General features: G+C 38.7%; 1 protein-coding gene across 3 annotated transcripts in view; it reads left to right on the forward strand.

The window, feature by feature from the left end:
* The window catches only part of LOC150079120 (docking protein 5-like), a 453,516-nt gene that overhangs the window by 334,306 nt on the left and 95,389 nt on the right, over positions 1-23,821 (forward strand). For all 3 annotated transcript variants that reach the window (XM_090384139.1, XM_090384138.1, XM_090384140.1), the window contains one exon: positions 23,596-23,818. In XM_090384139.1, coding sequence (XP_090240265.1) covers positions 23,596-23,818 — 223 coding nt within the window. The remainder of the gene's footprint in view (positions 1-23,595; positions 23,819-23,821) is intronic.

Consider the following 23,821-nt stretch of genomic DNA (forward strand, 5'->3'; position numbering starts at 1 on the left):
CCAAGTCACAAAGGAGATTAGGCAGGCAAAGGCAGACTACAAAAAATCTTTGGCAAAGGATGCAAAGAAAAACAGAAAAGAGTTCTTTACCTATTTAAACTCAAGAAGGAAAGGGATGAATCAGATTGGTCCACTGGATATTGATGGTTCAACAGTTGAGGATCATGCTCAGGTGGCTAACAATCTAAACGAGTATTTTGCATCTACATTCACGCATGGGGAGTTATTCAGGAAGGAGAATGACATAGGTAAAGTAGACATTGGCAGTGAGCTAGATGATTTTGTAATAACTGAGAGGAAAGTGGAGGAGAGATTGTTGAGGATAAACATAAAAAAGGCACCTGGGGTGGATGGGATCTATCCAGTTATATTAAAGGAGGCAGCAAAGGAAGTAAGCAAACCCCTAGCCATAATTATGAGAGCTTCTTTGGACTCAGGGGAGGTACCCATAGACTGGAGAGGTGCAAAAAAAAAAAAAAAAAAGTAAAGTGCAGCCATTATCAACCCACTGCAGGATGGAAGCCTCCTCAACAATTCATGTTGAGGGAAATGGACCATAATCTGCCACGGTGGTCCAGTGCGGGTTGGCAGATCGACCGTATTCAGCAGTCAGGGGCTTGAACCCCGGTCTACTCAAAGAGCGTGTGCTACTGCACTCCCGCTCCTGCCCACTCGGCTACGGAGAGGTGCAAATGTAACCCCAATTCACAAAGGAGGATCAAAGGCTGACACAAGTAATTATAGACCTGTTAGTTTAACTTCTGTTCCAGGTAAATTAATGGAGGCACTGGTTAAAGAAGCACTGCAGGATCATCTAGACAAGAATTCAGTTATAGCTCAGACGCAGCATGGTTTTGTTAAGGGCAGGTCTTGCCTGACCAATTTGATTGGATACTATGATGTAGTCACAAAAGAACTGGATGCAGGGAATAACTTTGATATTATGTATTTGGATCTTAGAAAGGCTTTTGATACTGTTGCACATGGAAGACTGCTGCACAAATTGGAGCAGTGTGGCATTGGAGGCAAATTGCTGCTATGGATAAGGGGATGGTTGAGTGGCAGAAGACAGAGAGTGGTAATCAGTGGACACTGCTCAACGAGGACTAATGTTATTAGTGGAGTTCCTCAGAGTTCAGTGTTGGGTCCGTTGTTGTTTTCGGTGTTTATGAATGATATTGATGATGGTATATCAAGTTTAATGTCCAAGTTTGCAAATGATACAAAGGTTGGCAGGGTTGTTAAGGACACTACTGATGCTATGCTGCTGCAACAGGATCTGGAAAGGTTGAACAGATGGGCTGAGAGGTGGCAAATGAAGTTTAACATTGACAAATGTAAAGTACTACATATGGGAAACAGTAACCCCAGAGCAACGTATCAACTCTGCGGTACTACACCGACAGTGGTGGAGAATGAAAAGGACCTGGGGGTAATTGTGCAGGCAGATATGAAGTTCTCTGAGTAGTGCAGACGAGCTGCTGCAAGAGTAGCTCATGCTGTCTTGTCAGTGATATACAGGAATTTTTCTAGCAGGGATAAGGAGGTGATTATTCCCTTGTATAAGGCAATGGTTAGGCCACATCTTGAGTACTGTATACAGGTCTGGAAGCCTCATTTCAAGAAGGATGTAGAGCTGCTGGAACGGGTACAGAGAAGGGCAACAAGATTAGTGAATGGAAGAAAGGGTTGCTCTTACGAAGAATGGCTTAAGTTTTGCAAATTACAGGGTCTGGAGACTAGGCACCGGCGAGGTGATCTGATAGAGGTGTATAAGGCTTTGAATGGTTTGAGCATGCTCAATGCCAATGGGATTCTTCCTCTTGCTCAGAATAATCACCTCAGAGGGCATAAATTCAAATTGAGGAAGGATGGATGTCAGATAGATGTGTGGAAATTTGCCTTTGGCCAGCGGGTGGTTGGTTGGTGGAACCGACTTCCATCATTTGTTGTTGAAGTTGATAGCCTAAACAAATTTAAGGCTGAACTGGACAGGTATTTCGAACGAATGGAGGGGTGAAATGGGAGTGGTGTTTTTTTTTTTTTGCCTGATGCTGAATAAGCTTGCTTTCTTGCATCATATGCCTCTACTAATGCTAAAGCTTGCTATCTTGCATCATGTTCCTTTTCTAATGCTAATTTAGCAGGAGACACCTTATGTTTTCATTTAGCCACTTCTGTCGAATTCTATGAGACACTAAATATAGATGATATCCAGGGACTGCAGTTCAATATGTATTTCATTGGTATTGACTGCCCTCTATACAGGCATACTGGATTGGCTGAATTACCAGTGATGAGCAGCTTTCTCTTATCCGTTCATGTCCAGTTACAGACAAGAAAGGTTGTTAGTCTTTATTTGCCCACCTTGGCTTCAGATGATATTTTCATCACAATTATAGATGTCCTCTGCTTCGTAGTGCTCGTGGTTGTAATGATTGTTTGCTTTTCACCATGTGATTTTTTAATTGAATTATTCAGTGCTGACACAATCGATGAATCCATGAATGATTAAATGTTTTGCACATCTGGTTGCTTAGAAAATTTCTACTTTTTTTTGAGGAGTGACATAAAAATTGGTGTGCTTAGGGCTTGGGTGTTACCAGTGATATAGGGCTTCATTGAGATCTCTGGTTGATTCTCTTTGTTGTTTCTTGCTTGTATTAGTATTTCCTGTAAATTAATCCATGATTCCTCCTGATCTGTTTTGATTCACATTTGTGATTTAAATATTCCATACTTCTTTGCTATTTCATTTTGCAACAGCTTACTGGCAAACTCTCTGGTAACAGTGACTTGTTCTTTAAGAGTTTTAAGTCCTCCTATTTTTGTGACATACATCACTGGACAAAAATAAAATGTTTCTGACATGTTCTACGACTGAGTTTTGGATATAACACAAGTGTAGTCGTGTCCTTCAAGAGGGACATAAAAAGAAATGCAGTTTTTTTGACAAAATGTGAATTTAACAGTAGACATTAGCAGAAGATTTATGATCCAGAGAGGGGGGAGGGGACCAACTACTGCTGTGGTTTCCAAAATGTGGATCACTGGGCTGTTTTATTCTGTTGTATATATTCCTTCAATTATATATTCCTTCAGTTATACAGATAAATTTTTATTAACAACAGTAGTTATTCAAGAATAATTTCTGTAGAAAACCCACTACACTATTATTATGGGGGACTTCAATGCTAAGGTTGGAAAAAGGCAAAACAGCGCAGAAAGAGGAACTATAGGAAATTTTGGAATTGGTGAAAGAAATAAAAGAGGTGAAAGACTTGTGGAATTTGCAGAATCTCAAGGAATGTCAGTAATGAACACTTTTTTCAAGAAAAGGGTGAACAGAAAGTGGACATGGAAGAGTCCAAATGGATTAACAACTAATGAAATCGACTTCATCCTCACTAAAAGAAGATATATTGTGAATGATGTTACCGTCCTGAATAAGGTAAATGTTGGAAGTGATCACAGAATGGTAAGATGTACACTTGATATAGATGTAGGAAAGGAAAGGAAAAAACTGACTCGAGTAAATAATACAAAGGTCTTTGAAATAACAGAGGAGGAGAAAAAGCAGTATGTACTGGAACTTAAGAACAAGTTTGAGCTTCTGCAGACTGCTCAGGACCAAGATATCGACGAGGAATATTACAACTTTCTGAAAGTGATAAAGCCCAAGAAACCTATAGGGAAACAGAAATCCAAAGAAGAAAAAATTAGTCAAGAAACACTTGTCATGATGAACCAAAGACGACAAATGAAGAGCAAGAAAAACACTGACAGGGAGAAAATTGAGTATACTGAGTTATGCAAAGCCATTAGAAAGAGACTCAGAGAGGACATAAGAAGATTTAACACAAGAAAAGTAGAACAAGCATTAAGGGAAAACAAAGGATTTAAATCAGCAGCCATGAGCAGTAATACAGAAAGACAAATGATACTGAAACTGAAGAATAGCGATGGTGTACTTATAAACAGCAGAGAAGGCATAATTCAAATAGCAGAAGACTACTATAGAGAATTATACAAGGAGCGGGGGAATGATACCAGCAGTGGGGAAGATGGATTGCAAAGTAGCAACACATACGACATACCCGATATTCTTCCTGATGAGGTAGAACATGCATTGAAGAAAATGAAGAATCGGAAAGCCCCTGGGGAAGATGAAGTTACAAATTCAGCATCAGCCAAAAAAAAAACCCTCTCCCATTTCACCCCTCCGTTCGTTCGAAATACCTGTCCAGTTGAGCTTTAAATTTGTTTAGGCTATCAACTTCAACAACAAGTGATGGAAGTCGGTTCCACCAACCAACCACCCGCTGGCCAAAGGCAAATTTCCGCACATCTATCCGACATCCGTCCTTCCTCAATTTGAATTTATGCCCTCTGAGGTGATTATTCTGAGAAAGATGAAGAATCCCATTGGCATTGAGCATGCTCAAACCAGTCTGGGTGCGAGATTAGCCTGTGCAGACATTGCTCCTTAAAGCTCTTCAAACAGAGAAGTATTTCCTGATTTATTTTCTGCTTTATTAGTTTAAATTGTCATATTAACTTATTTTCTAGAGTAGCTTTATATTCCTAGTTACGATACTTAGTTTAAAGTTTAACTTAGACAGAGATTTCGTAGATATTACTTAGTATCGGTAACGGTATCAAATCCACGTGTCACAAATTGAACGAGAGGTCTTTTAACCAAATTTAGTCGATTTATTAACCAATTGTTATATCAAATTATCTTCTATAAGTAGATTATAGACCTAGTCAGGATCCTTAGTTTATTCTAAATTGAGATAGCGAGATTTCGAAGCTAATCAATACTTACGAGTCCGTAGAAATACCGTTCGTGAATTCCCGCCATTTTTACACGATAGCATAAGCTTAGTGTAGTATACTGCATAATATAATATTGTCAATTAATCAGTAAATCTATTAATCTTGATAAACTTTATTGTCAATTAAATTGTATTTTTAACTCTATAAATATATATAACGACTTAATCGTAACAAATAATTAATACATAACTATAGTGGTACACGTGATACGGAAGTTGTATAAAGGGAACACTAGATACCGGAAAAAAATAATAAAAAATATATATATATATATATATATATATATATAACATAACTGTTTTGGGATATAACTTAAGGATTTAATTTTTGTTTTAAATTTTATTGAATTAAATTGGAATCATGACTCTGACCAGAGCAGCAAAGCAAAAGGCTCAAGCTAATGGGAGTGCTGTGGTTCAGGGGAGAACTGAGGGGGGCAGTTGCCCTCTGAATCACAGTCTATTAAAATGCACTGTTTGCTTGATGTTTGCGGAGCAGTCGGGTACGGGACATGATACAGCCAAGGGGGATGTCTTTGTGTGTGCACGATGTAAGGAGTGCAAGGAAATCAGGCGACAACTTAGCGTTGTTATGGGCCTTTATGAGACCTTGAAGGACAGGGTGGATGCCCTCGAAGGAAATAAATTGAGAGGCCCATCAAGCTCTCAGCTGCCCACATCAACGCCAGAGCTTGCACTTGGTCATCAGGCAACACAGGGGCAGCCCCCTAGGCAGAATGCGCTGGTCCCACAGGAACTAGGAGTTGTTGGTGACTCTATTGTCAGGGAAACGGGGAACATGCTTTGTAAAAAGGATAGGTGGAATAGGACCAGGGTATGTCTGCCAGGGGCAAAGGATGCTGAAAGGCCATGGTTACTGTAGAGTTGTTAAAATTGGGAGGTAGAGACATAACACAAAAACTGGCAAGGCTCTTCACAAAGTGCATTAGAAAAGGTGTGATGCCTATGCAGTGGAATAATGCAATCATAGTTTTGCTGCATAAGAAAGGAGATAAATCAGAAATTGGAAATTATAGACCAATTAGCTTGTTATCCCATATCTACAAGTTGTTCACAAGGATCATTTACTAACAGATTAGAAAGAATACTTGATGAGAATCAACCGAAAGAGCAAGCTGGCTTTAGGACAGGATTCTCAACTGTGGATCACCTTCACGTAATATCACAGCTAATGGAGAAAGCAAATGAATATAAAACACCATTATGCCTGGCATTTGTGGATTATGAAAAGGCATTTGACTCCATACAGCATAAGGCAATGTTTCGGGCACTGGAAAGACAAGGCATAGATACTCCATATGTTATGATTTTGAAGAAAATATATGAGAGTGCCACATCCTTTATTAGACTAGACAAAGACAGTAGCAAATTTAAAATCGAGAAAGGAGTTCGACAAGGAGACACAATATCCCCAAAGCGGTTTACTGCTGCCCTTGAGGAAGCTTTCAGAAGATTAGACTGGTCGCAGAAAGGAGTCAGTGTGAACCGAGAGTACCTAAACCATTTACGATTTGCAGATGACATTGTGGTCATAAGCCACAATCCCAAAGAATTAGAGGAAAATCTTAATCAGTTATGCACAGTTAGTAAGGATTTTGGATTAAAGATGAATATGGCTAAAACAAAAGTAATGATGAACAAGTATGCCACGGAAAGGGAAATAATGATTGAAGGAGCAGTAATTGAAAAGGTGGAGTCATATACTTATCTGGGACAAGTTATTAGCTGTAATAATGATAAATGGCTGGAAGTCAAGAGACGAATAAATTTTGGATGGATAGCATTCAGGAAATATAGTCACATACTGAAGAGCAATATCCCAGTTTGTCTGAAACGTAAAATAATGAATCAATGTATACTCCCCACCATGACTTATGGAAGTGAAACTTGGGCGCTCACCAAAAAGAATGGAAGAGAAGCTGAGAACTACACAGCGAAGAATGGAACGAATTATATTGGGAATCAGACTGTTAGATAAGAAGAGAAACACATGGATTAGGCAGCAAACTCAAGTAAAGGACATTCTTATCAAAACTAAAGAACTAAAATGGTCTTGGGCAGGACACATAGCTCGAAGACATGATGGCAGATCAACTAAGAAAATAACAGAATGGTACCCAAGAGGAGCTAGAAGAAAACCTGGAAGACAAAGGTGGAGATGGATAGATGAACTTCATGAGTTTTTGGGTAGTAAATGGATGGCCAGTGCTCAAAACAGAAGGAACTGGAAAGTTGCTGGAGAGGCCTTCATCCTGCAGTGGATTGAAAATGGCTGATGATGATGATGATGAATTTCTGTAGATGTTCGGTTTCTCTGTTTTCTTCCCTCATTTAAAGTTGATATAAGAATACATCAGTGAAATGTTAATTGCATACTTAAAAAACTAAACAGTTTACTCATAAAAGGAACCAGCTACCATATTTATTTGGCAGTTGTTGATATATTCAGTTACATATTTTTGTAAACACAAAATATGACATCTTTTTAAGGGTGAATCACATTTTAGTGATAGGACTTTCCATATAGTGCAAGGAAGCATAAGGCTTTTGCTGCACTGCCAAAAAAAAAAAAAAAAAGAAACTAAGTAGTTAAGAAAACACAAATTATATGCTGCCCTCCTCACATGGGTAATTATCCAGTTGACCTTTGAATTTATTCAAACTGTCAGCCTCAACTACCTGCACGGGCAACTTGTTCAAGTAATCAACGAATTGCTGGCTAAAAGAAAATTATAGTCTAATCTAAACCTCAACCCCTGTAATTTAAATTTATGACCACTAGTTCTGGAATTCTTTATAACATTGAAAATTCCACCTTCATTCATTTTATTAATCACTCTCAATCAGGCCACTTCTGAGGTGCCTGGTTGCCAAGCTCTGTAGCCACATACTTGGAGTCTTTCCTTTTGCAGTTGGCCTTTTGCCAATCTCACTATTTGAGTTGCCTGTCTTTGGACCCATTCAGGAAGATTGCTGTTTTTCCAGATGAAGTCTCCATACTTGAACACAGTATTCTAAATGTGGTGTTACAATTGCCTTATACAATGATATTATGACCTCCCCATCTCTACAGGATAACATTCAATAAATCATCAATAGGACACCATGCACTTTCTTGGCTGCCTATTTGCACTGTTTAGAAAATTTCATATCTGCCTGTATTGTAAATTCTAAATCCCTTTTCTCTTGCACTGTTATTTATTCAACCTCACGAAGTATATAATTTATTTGTGGGTTGCTATTCCCCATGTGTAAGACCTTACATTGAACAGTATTAAACATCACTCTCTGACCATCTTTGAAGTTTGTTCAAGTCATCCTGAAGGGCTGCTGTTTGGCACCGATCATTAACAACTCTACCAAACTTTGCACTGTCTGCAATTTTGACATTGTCTTCTGTCCCTTCGTCAATTTCATATATGAAAATGAGAAACAACAGTTGTTCAAGAACCGATCCTCGAGGGAACCCTCTGTCAACGTTATGCCAATCTGAAGAAAATTCACTCATGCTTATACAGTAACCTCTCACGAGGGACTGAGTTTAAGTACTTTGCTGAAATTCAAATAAACTATGTCGAGATTGTTTCCTCAATCCAGCTCACGAGTAACTGTGTCAAGATAGCCTACTAATTTAGTTAAATGTGATTTTCCCTTAGCAAACCCATGTTGTCTGTCCTTCAGAATTCCATATCTATCTAAATGTTCCTGGACTGCACTCTTAATCATTGCCTCTAAAATTTTTCCTACCACTGAAGTCAGGCTAATGGGCGTGTAGTTACTAACTTCACTTTTAGAACTGCCTTTATGTATTGGAGACACATTGGCACTTCTTCAGTCCAGTGGAATCTCCCCCAAGTTCAAAGATGATCTCATAATTAACCTAAATGGTTCAGTACACTCCCTGAAGTCTAAAGGGTATATGCCATCAACTCCAGGAGCCTTGCCTTTATGCTCAGAAATTTTTTCCTAATCATCCGTAATTCCAACATCACTAATTTCATATGCCTCAGTCTCACTTGCACGGCCTCTTTTTAGTAAGAAGGGTCTTTTCTTGGTAAAGCCTGATGCAAAGTACCTATTCAGTTCATCCGTATCAGCTAGGTTATCTAAGACATTCCCATGCTCAGTGCACAATGGTCCAATCTGATTAGATTTCGTCTTTGTTGTATTCACATACACAAAACATTCCTTGGCCTCATTTTTTGCTCTCTTAGCCAATACTTTCTCATACACAGCCGTGGCCTACCTAATCTTATTTGTGCTGCTATTACAGATCAACTTTTACCAGTTGTGGGCTTCAGTACTTTTCATCACTCTGTAACTGTCCCACCCATCCCCCCCCCCTTGTTTTCATGCTCTATTTGACTGACCAGCTCATCATCCATTTCGGCATTCTTCTCCTGCAATATTTTCTTAATCGTATGTATGTGTTCATGGCTTCTGTGAATTTTGCTTTAAAAGTATTCCATAATTCTAATGTATTCTCCATCCCTTGGCAGTCTGCCCAATTCAGAGATGCCATATAGCATCTTAAACTGCCAACGTATCCTCTTCTGAAGTGAAAGGGAGGGGAATGCCAGAAGTTTATCAAATTCTGGTAGGGAGCTAAATGATTTCATAATAACTGAGAGCAAGATGGAGGAGAAATTGCTGAAGTTAAACATAAGGAAGGCACCTGGGGTGGATAGGATCTATAGTTATATTAGAGGCAGCAAAGGAATTAAGTAATCCCTTAGCCATAATTCTTTGGAATCAGGGGAGGTCCTAGTGGACTGGAGATGTGCAAATGTGGCACCAGTTGACAAAAGAGGGTAAAAGGGTGACACAAGTAATTACAGACCTGTAAGTTCAAGTTCTGTTCCAAGGAAATTAATGGAGGCACTGGTTAAAGAAGCAATGCAGAATCATCTAGACAAGACTGCAGTTATAGTTCAGACACAGCATGGGTTTGTTAAGGGACATCATAGTATCCAATTTGATTGGATACTATGATGTGGTCACAAAGGGAACTGGATGCAAAAAATAAATTTAATATCATATACTGTACTTGGATTTCAGAAAAGCTTTTGATACTGTTACACATCTAAGAGTACAGTATAAATTGGAGCAGTATGGCATTAAGGGCAAGTCATTACAATGGATAAAAGGATGGCTGAGTGGTAATCAGTGGACACTGCTCTTCATGGATTAATGTTATTAGTGGAGTTCCCCAGTGTTCAGTGATGGGCTTATTGTTGTTTTGTATATTTATCAATGAAATTGATGGTTTATTGGGCTTAATGTCCAAATTTGCAGATGATACAAAGGTTGGCAGGGTTGTTAATGACAGTATGCTACCGCAACAGGACCTAAAAAAAAGTTGGGCATATGGGCTGAGAAGTGACAACTGAAGTTTAACATTGCCAAATGCAAAATACTGCCTGTGGGTAGCAGTAACCCCAGAGAAATGTACCAACTGTGTGGTACTACATTCAGGATGGTATAGAATGAAAAAGACCTGGGCAGTAATTGTGCAGACAGATATGAAGTTTTCTGAGCAGTGCAGACAGTCTGCAAGAGTAGCTCATGTTGTCAGTGTTATACAGGAATTTTTCTAGTAGGGATAAGGAGGTGATTATCCCCTTGTATAAGGGAATTGCCAGGACACACCTTGAGTCTATATACAGGTCTGGAGCCCTTGTTTTAGGAAGGGCAACAATATTGATGAATGGAACAAAGGGTTGCCCTTATGAAGAAAGTCTTAAGTTCTACAGATTGAAGTGTCTGGAGATTTGGTACCTGTGAGATGATCTGATTGAAGTGTATAAGGCCTTGAATGGTTTGAGCAAGCTCAATGCTGATGGGATTCTTCCTCTTGCCCAGATTAAGTTGCCTGATGGGACCTAAATTCAAATTGAGGAAAGGCAGCTGTAGAATAGATGTGCGGAAATTTGCCTTTAGCCAGTGGGTGGTTGTTTGAACCAATTTTCATCTGTCGTAGAAGTTGATAGTTTTAATAAATTCAAGACAGAACTAGACAAACATTTGGAGTCAATGGATGGGTGAAATGGGAAGTTTTTTTTTTTTTTTTTGGTTGCTGCTGTATAAGCTTGCTTTCTTGCATCATTTGCTAATGCTTTACCTTTAACTACTGCAAAATCTTTCTTCAGCCTCCAACTGACAGTTGCATGATCACTTCCCAACAATGGTTCCTGTACTTTAAGCCCTGTGATGTCATCTGATTTGTTAGTATAGTAACGATGTGGTCAAGAAAATTCACATCCCTAATACTTTCTCTAACGTGCTGGTAAAAATAATTATCTAGTTTATTTAAATTTTTTTCCATATGGTGTGTTTCCCTCCTGCTTATTCCTGTCAATCCAGGATAGGTTAAAGTCACCCATAATAAGACATTCACATTTGCTTGCTCATTCTATCTGCATGTAAAGATTCTCTTCACAATCTTCTGGTCTGTAGATTACTCCCTCTCTCATTATTCCTTTTCTTCCAACTCTCATTCATACCACACATTCTGTGCTGGCAGATGTAACTTCAGACTCAGCAGAAGCTCTTTTTGTGCTCAGATTGCTTTTGATAAGAAGCATAACCCCTCCACTCCTATCTTTCCTAAATACATTATAAATGCCATTTGAAAACAAAATGCACAAGGCATAATTCTAATGGGTTTTGGTAATTAACTATATAATATCAGTGTAAATACACCATAGTTAACCTATAAATTTCAACTATGTAAGTAGTGTAGAAGGCATCATTTTAATTGTATCTCATATTGTGGTTGCCTTCACAATGAGATAGCGGTATTGCACTAGTTCAAATAAATAAGGCTTCTCTAGTAGAGAAGACTACTGTTATTTATTTTCAGAGGATACCACCACCCTGACGATCATTTCAAAGCTATTGTGAATTTAATGTGAAAAAAAACCCATTGGACCAGATCTATTAAACCAAACAAATGAGTTATAAAATTCAAACCTATATCATGGAACTGTTTTGATGGAGCTTAAGAGATCTAGATTTTTATCAAGAAAACTGAATTTTATAATAAACGAAAAAAAAAAACCCAGGTTCTTTTTTTTTTTTTCCAAATAACTAAAACCAGTACTTTAGATGAACCTCATCTCCAACCAAACTGCACAGAAGAGGTGGCTCTCCCCACCTTTTCAGAAACTTATCACACCCTAAATGCCATTTTTCCAACTGTAAAAACCTTTGCATGGAAGCAGACATTGTTTGTTTCAAGTCCCAAAGAGATCCCCTGAAGGTCCCAAACCTTTTCTGTTTTCGAAGCTTCCACACATATTTTCCCTCTCTAATTAAAAATATCGTGAAAATTTTTTTCTTGCCCAAGGGATGATCGAATTGCATGTAAATTACCTTCTCCAGTGTGAACTGCCTTATCCTCAAAAATCTACAAATTCTCTTTCCAACTTCCTGCGCTAATCGACAGTAATAAAATAAATGGTACACTATTTCAATTTCGGTACAAAAATGGCATTATCTGTTGCCAGTCTGACTAAATCTATACGTGATATCGTTCACTGGTATGTTTCCGTAACCAGCCCTCCATGAAAAATCAATACGCGATGAGTAGTTTCTGCCAATTTTTAGATTTTTAAAAAACAACTGCACATTATGGTTTCCTAAATTTGGATTTTCTGAGTTAAAGTGTCCAGTAGAGTTGTTTTAAACCACCCTTAAAAGGATCTATATCTTTTTCCCTTAACTGCATGCACATATCCCGAATTTTTTTGTAATATATAGGAATTGTCTCTGCTTTTGGCCCTAGATAATTGCCGCCTTTAATTAAGGCTGTATTAAATCCCTTAAAATATTTTATCAGTACCGCTACTAAATGGTTAGATTGCACCATATTAGCCACGTCCAACAGTCTCTTACAGCTACACCTCAAATTAATTTTTGGAATACTTATTCCCTCATCTTCCATTCGGTAAAAATAAAAATTTCTGCACTATCTCTTGCCGTTTTCCTCCCCATAGAAACTGAAATGTTGGAACATAAAATCGTCTCATTGTCCTAGCTGTGATTCCTGTTATAAACACAGTGTATAAGATTATAGGAAGAATTACGGTTTTAACAATAATGGATTTGTTGTCAAAAGAAAATTGTCCCACTTCCCACTCTTTTAAACTTTCCCTTATTTTAGTGGTGAGCCCTCCTACAGGTAACATGGGACTCTCTCTAAACGGAACTCCCAATATTTGAATCGATGTATTTGACTCCACTTCTCGTTGTGGTAAAGGCCAATGTACCCATTCCCCTAACAATTTGATTCTAGTTTTATCTTCGTTTATGTTTAACCCCGCCTTTTTACCAAAAGAAGTAACGAGTAACATAAATTCTTCCACCGCATAACTCGTAGTGAGAGTGGCGGTAACATCATACACTATACATTTACACTGCTCTGCCGGCTTTGGCAACGGTATCCCCTGAATGGCCTCAGTTCTGTCTATTCGTTCCAGTAGTGGTTCTAGTGCTAACGTAAATAACAAAGGACTAAGCGGACATCCTTGTTTTACTCCCCTATCAATTCTAACGTTTTTTGAAATTTCTCTATTTATCAAAAGTCGTGTGCTATTACGTGTATATAGATTTCTCAGGACTGTAAACAACTGAGATCCTATGTTCGTATCTTTAATTATAGAGAAAAGATAGTCATGGTGGATTCTATCGAAAGCCTTTTCTAGGTCGATTGCTACTAACGCTAAATTGTAACTCTTTCGTTTCCGATATTCTAATATATCTTTTAATAGCCAAAGGTTATATTCTATCCGCCTCCCCGGTATACCGTAGCACTGTGTGCTCCTAACTACCTGGGTTACATCGTGTTTTAACTTAGCTGTCAAAATCTTTGCAAATATTTTGTAGTCACAATTAGCCAACGTTATAGGTCTCCAGTTACCAATTTTCATTAAATCCCGTCCATGCTTCAGAATGAAAGTAGTATAGGCATTTAAAAAGCCTTTGGGTACAACCCCTTCCTGAAAAAAAATTGTTAAAGACGGCCAGAAGAATAGGCACTAACAAGTTCCAAAATTTCTTATAAAGTTCAACCCCCAAACCATCCAGTTCCGGCACACGTCGTAATTTACATGATTTTAGAGCCACAGTTAGATCCCCATAATTATTTCCATGTCCTGTAATGCGTTTTTCTCTGGTGTGAATTGTCCAATCGTCCAAATGGAGTCGTCTCTCTTTTTTCTGCAAAGGAAACTCTTTTTCATAGTAATTTACAAAACGATTCATAATAGTGAGCATTGTTGAATGTGTATTGTCATAGTCTTTAATTTCCTGAACCGTTTTGGCTAAATTATTTAGCCTTAGTCTTCTTTGGTAAAACGCAGCTGAAGGACTATCAGCCTCCCTAAATTTCAGCTGTATTTTTCGTGCCTTTTCTTTCTCTTCTTCCAATATTATACCGTCAATAATCGCTTGTACTTCTGCTGTTGCCCTTTCATCCCTGCACCGTTGGTAAATTCTTTTTTCTTGTAAGAGATCTTTCAGTCTATTTCTGCGTTGTTCGTTTCTTTCCTTAATTTTTGAGTAATAAAATGATTTAGCACTTTCTTTAATTTTCACCCACATTTCCCACTCATTTCCACCTTGCTCTACTATCTTTTTAATAACTGTTGTGAAGGCCCAGTCCTCTCTCTCCAGAACTGCTGGGTTGAGCTTCCAATAGCCTTTTCTCAGACTAACGTTTGTAAATAAATCTCCCTTCCACATTACTGCATGTGATCTGAAACTTGTCGACCTGCCGCAAATTTCACATGCCATATCATTGTTATCTTATCCGTCAACTGACTTGTTGCATAAGTGTGATCTACCCTAGTTCCTATATTATTGGCTATTCTGGTGGCTGTTTGTTTCCCCGGATTTTTTCCCTCCAGACGTCTATCAAGTCCCATTTAGTACAAACCTTGATTAATTCACGACCCCCCGTACCATGATGTGCCCCCCCCCCAGAATTTTGTCCATGATGGGGTCAGGAACACAGTTCCAGTCCCCTGCCCTTACAACCCACTGCACCCCCCCCTTGTATAGTTGGCCAGGCCCTGAAACAGTTTTCCTTTCTAAAGTGAAATTTGGACTATAGACACAGATCAGTCTAATTGTGCACCCCCCCCCCCATAACTCCAATCCACTGCCACAACCCGACCTTCTGTATCCCTACCCGCCAGTTGTATAGTCCCTAAAATTGGAGGAACCACTACTATTCCCACCCCTGCGGATCGATTTCTCCCAAAGCTCCAAAATTCTAACAACCGGTATCTGCTTTGAAACTGCTGGATGTCTGCTAAATTTGCGAAGTGGTTTCTTGTAGGAACCAAATCTTCACATCCCCCCCCCCCACATGTTCATCATAATTTGTCATATCATTGTTTGTTAACCGCTCTCAGACCCTGTACATTTAACGACATAAATGTTATTCTGGACATTATGAGCAGAACTTTACTAGAACTTCTGCTAAGATATTCCTATGTTTAGCATTTAACTTTAATTTGTTGTTGGTGAGCAACACAGTGAGATCTCCAACATTCTTGTTTCTAATATTGGAAATAACAAAATCTCCCCAAGCCAACTGTATATTTACTACATCTCCCTCCTTGTTTTCATTCCAAAGAAAAATCGGTTCTCCTTGAGTTTTAACAATTTCTGCCAAGCTTCGCCTATATTCCCTGTATTCTTTTGTATTTCCTACTACGTTTAACCATTCTATTCCTTCGTATTCCCTTGTTTGTGTGCCATCTGAATCCGAATCAGATCCCGAAAATATTTTGCAATCTTTCTTACCGCCTGACAAAATTGATACCTCTTCCCCCTCTATTTATTTTGTTTCGGTCTCTTCTTGAATTTCATCTGTTCCCCCTTTTGGTCTTTTAGTTTTACCGCTTATTTCTTCCTTCTCCCCCACTTATGTACATTTTGTACTGTATTTTCTGCTTCCATGTCCTCAGTTAGTTCTGCGTGTTCCGATTGTGTTGCCGACATATGTACGCTATTGTAAATGTTGGTGTGATTTCTTTAATCTGCATCTCACCCCTCTGTGCTACTATGGTTTCCACGCCCTCAGCATTAGGCATATCTTTTAGCGGCTCGCTTGCTTTCTCCTGTCCTCCCCCACCAGCAACTCTTTTGGCAAACGTGCGTTCCGGGCATTGAATGAATTTATGTGGGGAAGCTTCGCATTTTTTACAATTATTAAGGCAGTCACTCCCCGCATTACCTCTCTAATTGGACAAACCTCTGTAGTCTGAAACTCCACTGTCCTTTCTCTAAAAGAGAACTGTGCCATAATTAATCTCCGTTCCTTAAGGAAAATGAATAGTTAAAAATTCCATGTCCTGCTTGACACCAGCAAAACGAAAAAACCTAACTCGGCAGAAATAAATTTCAAAGAAATGTAAAACAAAAGAAAATCAATCACTTACTACCCTCCTAAAGGAGGTTCCCCACAAGGGGTTTATCTCAGCTGTAAGGACCGCCGCTAACCTCTTGATACGATCGGACACTTTCCTCAACCTTTAGACCGAGTAGAACACATCTGAACGAAACAAATCACAAACCAGCCTCTAGACTAACGTTTCAAAGCTATTGGGCTTCATCAGTGGACGGGCAGGTACCCAGGTAATGCAACATGCCATCACAGTTGCGAAGTTATATCCACAATATGAGAGATGCCAAAGGGTGTTGGGAAAATTGTAATTTGAAAACGAAATGCACAAGGCATAATTCTTATGGGTTTTGGTAATTAACTATATAATATCGGTCTAAATACACCATAGTTAGCCCATAAATTTGAACTATGTAAGTAGTGTAGTGTAGAGTAGTGTGAAACAACCACAATATGAGATACAATTAAAACGATACCTTCTATTTACACCAGTATTGTTACATGTATAGTTAATTACCAAAACCCATAAGAATCATGCCTTGTGCATTTCATTTTCAAATTACATTTTTACCAACACCCTTTGGCATGTTGAATTACCAGGGTACCTGCCCGCACACTGATGATGAAGCCCAGTAGCTTCGAAACGATCGTCTGGGTGGTGATATCCTCTGAAAATAAATAATAGTAGTCTTCTCTACTAGAGAAGTGTTATTTATTTGAAGTAGTGCAATACTGCTATCTCGTTGTGAAGCCAACCATAATATGAGATAAAATTAAAATGTCTTCTGCGCTGCTTATGTAGTTCAAATTTATGGGTTAACTATGGTGTATTTACACTGTTATTAATATAATTATAAATTCCGTAGTGGAAATCATCATCCCCACTTTCTATGTGTGGCACCACGTTTCTGTTAAACGTTTTATATCAGAATTAGATGTCCTAATGAGGAGTTCAAATTCAGCCATTTTATTGACAAAAAGAGACTAAATAATCTATAGTTTGCTACCCTGACTGAACCCTGGAAGTTATTTAAGTCTGTAACCCAAGCTTTATCTTTCCCCTCGTTTGAAATTTTGCTACCCTCAGAACATCTTATCAACATCAGCTGTTGTGGTAACAAACAATTTTTGAGGTGAGTGCAAGCAATACTTTAGAATGGTAAAGTCTACAAAAGGCGTAATGCAAAAGATAAATGGGGTAAATTTTAGTTATGACTGTAATTGTGCTCTTATTATAATGCATTGGTCCTTGAGGTTGTCACAGACATTCTCTCAGATATGCCAGACAAGCTGTACTTGCTACCTGGGAGTCTAAAACGCTGATGGAACTGATATTCGGATGACACTCAAGTCAAGTGGACCCAATTTCAGCGAAGTCCGGACGGTCTGTGACAGCCAAATCCTCTGCTTGCACCTTCATGATGGTGGGACTATTAGTAATCCTGGGTATAATCTCCATGCACAAGTACATGGTGGGTGACACACCCAGGTGTGAACCAACATAAGCAGGGGTCGAGATGTGGTGCCCACACCACATGGAGGAACGCCGCCCCTCTATGTACTAGGTGGTAGATGACTCATCAACCGGTGCAATACCACCACTTTGCTTATTGGAGGCTTGAAGTAATGGAACCCATGTTTAGGCTCTAGAGCTAAGTTCCAGTCAACCCTTCCCTATCTCTTCCATCATGCAGTATGATTGATGACTTTTGAGGCTATGATGAACATCATGGAGAGATCCAATATTCCTTACATTTCGAGGATACAGCTCTAAAACGGTGTTTGCAGGCCGGCCGCTAGTTAGTACACCGGACCGAACCTATTGGTAACTCTCTAGGAGGCTTCCGGATCAGCTAGTGTATAATCTTGCTACCTCTGCTCTGCCAGATAGTGACTGGAGGGAGTCCGAGTAGCGTGTATGTGGGGAGCATTGTCGAGGCCACGTTATGTCAAGGATCTGGGTATATTCTTACCACATGTACGCCATATCCAAAAATTTCATTACTTCATACAGCATGTCCCACCTACTTTTTCTTACTATTGAATACACCATGAATTGTCAAACTAATAGAGCAAGCTTATCTGCAAAAAGATCTAAACCTCCCAAGCACTTCCTAATTCATTTCACAAATATACGTGGTCTCAATTCTAATCTCAATGATGTCCATTTCCACTTGCAGTCTGCCAAACCACATGTACTTTTTCTGACAGAATCTCAGTTATCGGTTGATTTAACTACTGCATCATCTAAGATGCCCAAATTATTCGCTGTATGATTCCTTTCGCCTCAAAGGTGGTATGTGCATATGTCCGTTCTGATATTCCCTGTCAGAGACTTAACAATTTGGAATCTCCTATCTTTGATCTTCTCTGGTTTAAAATCTCTCTACCTCATTGTGTCAAATTCATTTGTTGTCTCTACTGTTCTGCCAACTCCACTAATCACTTGGAGCTCTTTGACTTTCTCTCTTTGCAACTTGACTTTCTCCAGTCCAACTTTCCTAACAGTGAGGTAATTTTCCTTGGTGATTTTAATGTTCACAACTCCAGCTGGCTTCAGTTTTCTAGTCACACTGACCCAGCAGGTCGAGATGTGGACGCTTTTGGCAATTACTAATGACCTAGAACAGATTGTTCATTTACCTACAAGAATACCGGACAGTCTTAATCATACAGCCAATGCGCTTGTTCTTTTTCTCACAAACAACCCTTCTAAATACACGGTCGAAGTGAGAGGTCCTTTAATCACTTCAGATCACAACTTGGTGATTGTCTCTTCTCCAGTGGAACCTTTATCTTATGGCTATTCCCAACCTCGTGTTGTTTGGCATTACAAGAATTCAAAATGGGATGACCTGCAAGACTTTTCTTCTTTTCCATGGTCGGATTACTGTTTCAAAACTTCTGATGTCAACGTTTGCTCAGATCGTGTCAGTGAAATTATTCTTGCAGAAATGGAATCCTTTATCCCACACTCCACTTTAAAATCTCGTCCTTTATCTAAACCTTGGTTTTCCAATAAATGTGCTAAGGCTGTCCAAGAGAAGAATGTTGCATATTGTAATTGGCTTGTTTCTAATTCTTCAGTTTCATTTTCTGCCTGCACCAAAGCTCGCAACAATTGTAAAGCAGTTATTAATCAGTCCAAACTAGTTTGAACAGGCTAAGAGTAGAAAACTTGCTTCTTGTCCTAATGGTACCCGAGCATTCTGGTCTCTTGCCAAAGCTATTAGCTGCAACCTTTACCCACCTCTGTCCAAACCAGATGGTTCTGTTGTCACTTCAGCCAAGGGTAAAGCTGACCTGCTAGCATCCCATTTTTCTTCCAACTCATGTATTAATGATCTTGGTAAAACACCTCCCACCATTCCCAACACGCTCCATTCAATGCCTCCTGTGGTCTTCCGTCAAAAGGATATCAGAAGGATTTTGATGAATCTTGATGCTAAGAAAGCTCCAGGTCCTGTGCTCCTGAACTTACTCCTATTCTTTGCGGCCTTTTTTCACTTTCTTATTCCAAAGGTGTTTTTCCTTTTGCTTGGAAATTTGCTCATATCCAGCATGTTCCTAAAAAGGGTGACAAATCCCTCCCATCCCATTATTGTCCAATCAATTACTTCTACTCTTTCTAAAGTAATGGAGAAATCAATTAACCGCCAACTGTTAAACTACCTAGAAACCTTCCATCTGATCAACGATCGCCAGTATGGATTCCGTCAGAGTTGATCCACTGGTGATATTCTGGCTTATGTTACCCATTTATGGACTAATTCAATGGAAAGGTTCGGTGAAACACAAGTAGTTGCTCTTGACATCTCAAAGGCTTTTGATCGTGTTTGGCATAAAGGTCTTCTAAACAAGCTTCCATCTTATGGTTTGTCAACTGTTTTTAGTAATTAGTTATCCAGTTTTCTCTCTCTCTCTTCTAACTTCTCCACTAATGCCGGTGTCCCCCAAGGTGCAGTTCTTTCCCCACTCTTTTCCTTTTGTATATTAATGACCTTCTTCCATTAACTGGAAATCCTATCCATAGTTTTGCCGATGATAGCACACTGCATTCCACTTTCCATTTTGAGAAACCTTGTCCTGCTCAATCAGCTTCAACTTCTCGAAAATCTGCTACTAATTCCTTAAATGCCGATCTTCAGGTAATTCTCCAGTGGGGCAAAGACAACTTAGTTGATTTCAACGCTTCTAAAACTCAGTCTTGTCTTATATCTCGCAAAAAGGATTCTTCTGCTCCTATGCTTATCTTTAGTGACACCCTGACTTCTAATCTCTCTCTCTCTCTCTCTCTCTCTCGGCACAAGCACATTACAAATATTGCTTCCTCTGCATCTAAAAAACTTGGTTTTCTCTTTCGTTCTCGGCATTACTTTTCTTCCAAACAGCTGCTCACTCTGTATAAATTGCAAATCCGCCCTGCCATGGAATATTGTTCCCACATCTGGGGTGGTGCCCCCAAAACCTCTCTCAGGCTTCTTGATTCCATTCAGAAGAGGGCAGTTAGGTTAATTAATGATTCATCTCTAACAGAGTCTCTCCACTCACTTTCTCATAGACATACTGTTTCGGCTACATGCCTCTTCTACAGATAGTTCCATGGGCACTGTTCTTCTGAATTGGCTTCTATAATTCCCGCTCTCTCTTTCAAAACAGTCCGAACACGTGCCACCACCAGCCAACATCCATTTACTGTCCAACTTCAAACCCACAGAACCAACTTTTCATCTTCCTCATTTATTCATTCAACTGCCGTTTTCTGGAACAACCTTCCTTCATACGTATTTCCTGAAAATTACAGTCTACAGAAGTTCAAGTCCATAGTCAACAAATATCTTCTTTCGTCTTCTCAACCTCCAACCCAAGCACGGTACTAAGTACTATAGGTTCTAATACCTCGCGTTTAGTGTTCACATAAAAAGGAGGCGCCTCCGTAGCCAGGTGGGAAGGAGCGGCAGTGCGTAGAACACGCTTCTTGATTAGACCGGGGTTCGAGCCCGTCACCACCAAATACGGAGGATGCGGAAAGGTCAGGGAATGACCACCGCATATCCCGGAGCAATATGGCCTTAGTTGCTAATGCTCCTAAAAACCAAATAACAAACAAACAAACATAAAAAGGATCCACCACCGGAGGATGCATTGTTATTTTATATATTAAATGTTCTCGCTGTAGGTTTTCTGAATGTTATGCATTCAGTAAGCTAATTTTTCTTATGAAATATGGTGTTAAGTGTTTTTCATTTATTAAATTTACAATATTGTTATGTATTGTGAATCCAGATGATACACAATATATGGCTCTTATAGATTATTCTTTTGGGACACTAGAAACATTAAATTTGAAATACAGTCGATTCCGGTTATTTGGGACACACCGGGACTAGCGCATTTTGCCCCGATTAAGTGGCTGCTCCAATTATCCAAAGTTTCACGTAAATAGTTAAAAATACAATGTACCCCTCCCTTTTTTTTACGATTGGTTCACTGTACAATCAAATCACGTTACGACGAACTCAACATAGTAAAGTTCCGTTCACTATACGATGTGTAATAAGTGCCGGTCATTGTGATCACGTTTGTGAATTGAATTTTAATTCTATTAAACAGCGATTCTAATTAGTGAAAATAGGAGGAATATTATCCATAGGATGTAAAAGTAAAGATATGTTAAGTACAAATTTACCCTTTATTACCCTACCAATTAAATATGTGAAATTTGGAAGAATATACATGATAATCGGAATAATTAATACGTACTGTAATATGTACATACTAACTAAACTAGTTGACATTTCTGTTCAATGTCATTTGTGGGTGGGGGTTAATATTTAAAACAGTAAAAAGATAAGCAATCAATAACAAAGAACACCGCACACACACACACAAATTGCAAATAACACGATACGTGCAAATGAGAACGGAGTAACAAATTATGAAGCTTTAAAAATAGGAATGAAGAGAAGAGCCTTTAAATTATTATTTTTATATGATTGAAGATTCCATAGAAGTGTAAACACATTTCACCATAATAACCCACAGAATTCCAGCTGTCGGTATTATCGCAAATTCAATAAGATCGAGTTTACTATCAGTTTATGATAGATTTCACTAACACAAAAGCCCAATAAACAGGTGACTGCTAATTGTTTTTATTGTTTTATGGTTGTGACCTCCAGAAATTCGACCGAACTACGTGGTACGGTTGGGGAGAATTGTAGGGTAATCTTCAGTGCTGCGGTCTTCTGCCCCAATTAAACGGAAATTTGTCCCAATTAAGCGAAGTAAATCCTGGCTATTTTTTCGATTGGGTTCTGTTTTTTAAGATTTGCCCCAAATAAACGGCTGCCCCGATTAACCGGTGGCCCAAATAACCGGAATCCACTGTATTAGATATATTCGAGTAGTATTAAATTTTGTGGAAGTTAATAAAGCTTGTTATGTGCAGGGTGTTTCTAAATATGTGCAAAGAATTCTGAATGTGTTTTAATATTCAAAATAAGGGAAAAAAGTTGTAGAAATATGTTCATTTCTAAACTATTATTGTGTTATGGCTTTTTGAATTTTGAAAAATAGCTGTGGAATTTTCAGTGATAAAAAGTATAGTTAAAAATATATATATATATAAACAGAAGCAGTACTTATCAAAATTATTAATCGTTATAATTATTCCCTGTTCTCTTATATTCTCAGTTCTTTAAATTGCAGCATCTGGAGACTAGGCACCTGCGAGGTAATGAGATTTAGCTGTTTAAGGCTTTGAAGATTGAGCAAGCTCAACGCTGATGGCATTCTTCCTCTTGCTCAGACTACACAAAAGGGAGCATAATTTCAGATTGAGGAAGAATGGTTGTAGGACAGATGTGCAAGGGATTTGCCTTCAGCCAGCTGATTGTTGGAACAAACTTCCATCTGTTGTTGTGGAAGTGGGCAGTTTGATAAATTTAAGGAAGAACTAGACAAATTATTGGAGGAGGAATGGCAGGTGTCGGGTTTTTTTTTTTTTTTTTGGGCTGATGCTTTCTTGCATCATCCACTACTACTAATGATAATAATAATTATGTATCTGTTGCTGTATATTTATTTTTGTTATTTTTTACCATTCAAAATTTTGTAGCCAGTTTATTAAAATTCATATTGTTCCATAACTGTTGGGAATTATACACATTGATTTTTCTTTCTTTCTTGGGATCTTTTTTTTTTTTTTTTTGTTAATTTGGATCCCAGAATTTTTTGCGCATACTTCTGAAATATCCTGTATGCTCATTTATTATGCTTGCATGCATGCAGTGACAGCTTGATAGCTCTTTATAATTACAGCTCTGGCAAAGGAGGTGGATTATTTTGCGTCGAGCTTCCAGTAAAGGCCCGTGTCGGTTGGAGAAATATGTTGATGAAAGAAGCGCACGTAGTGGAACAGGTCACAAAGTAGCATTGTTGACATCAGTTAGCAGTGTATCAAGAGTTCCATCGAGTGTCCGGAAGCATGCATTCATTATATGCTTTCATGATAATTCTACAAAATGTATGGCTTGTGACTCAGGTT

Source organism: Mastigoproctus giganteus, chromosome 10 (assembly GCF_048544385.1).
Source record: "Mastigoproctus giganteus isolate SK-2022 chromosome 10, ASM4854438v1, whole genome shotgun sequence".
Classification (NCBI taxonomy): domain Eukaryota; kingdom Metazoa; phylum Arthropoda; class Arachnida; order Uropygi; family Thelyphonidae; genus Mastigoproctus; species Mastigoproctus giganteus.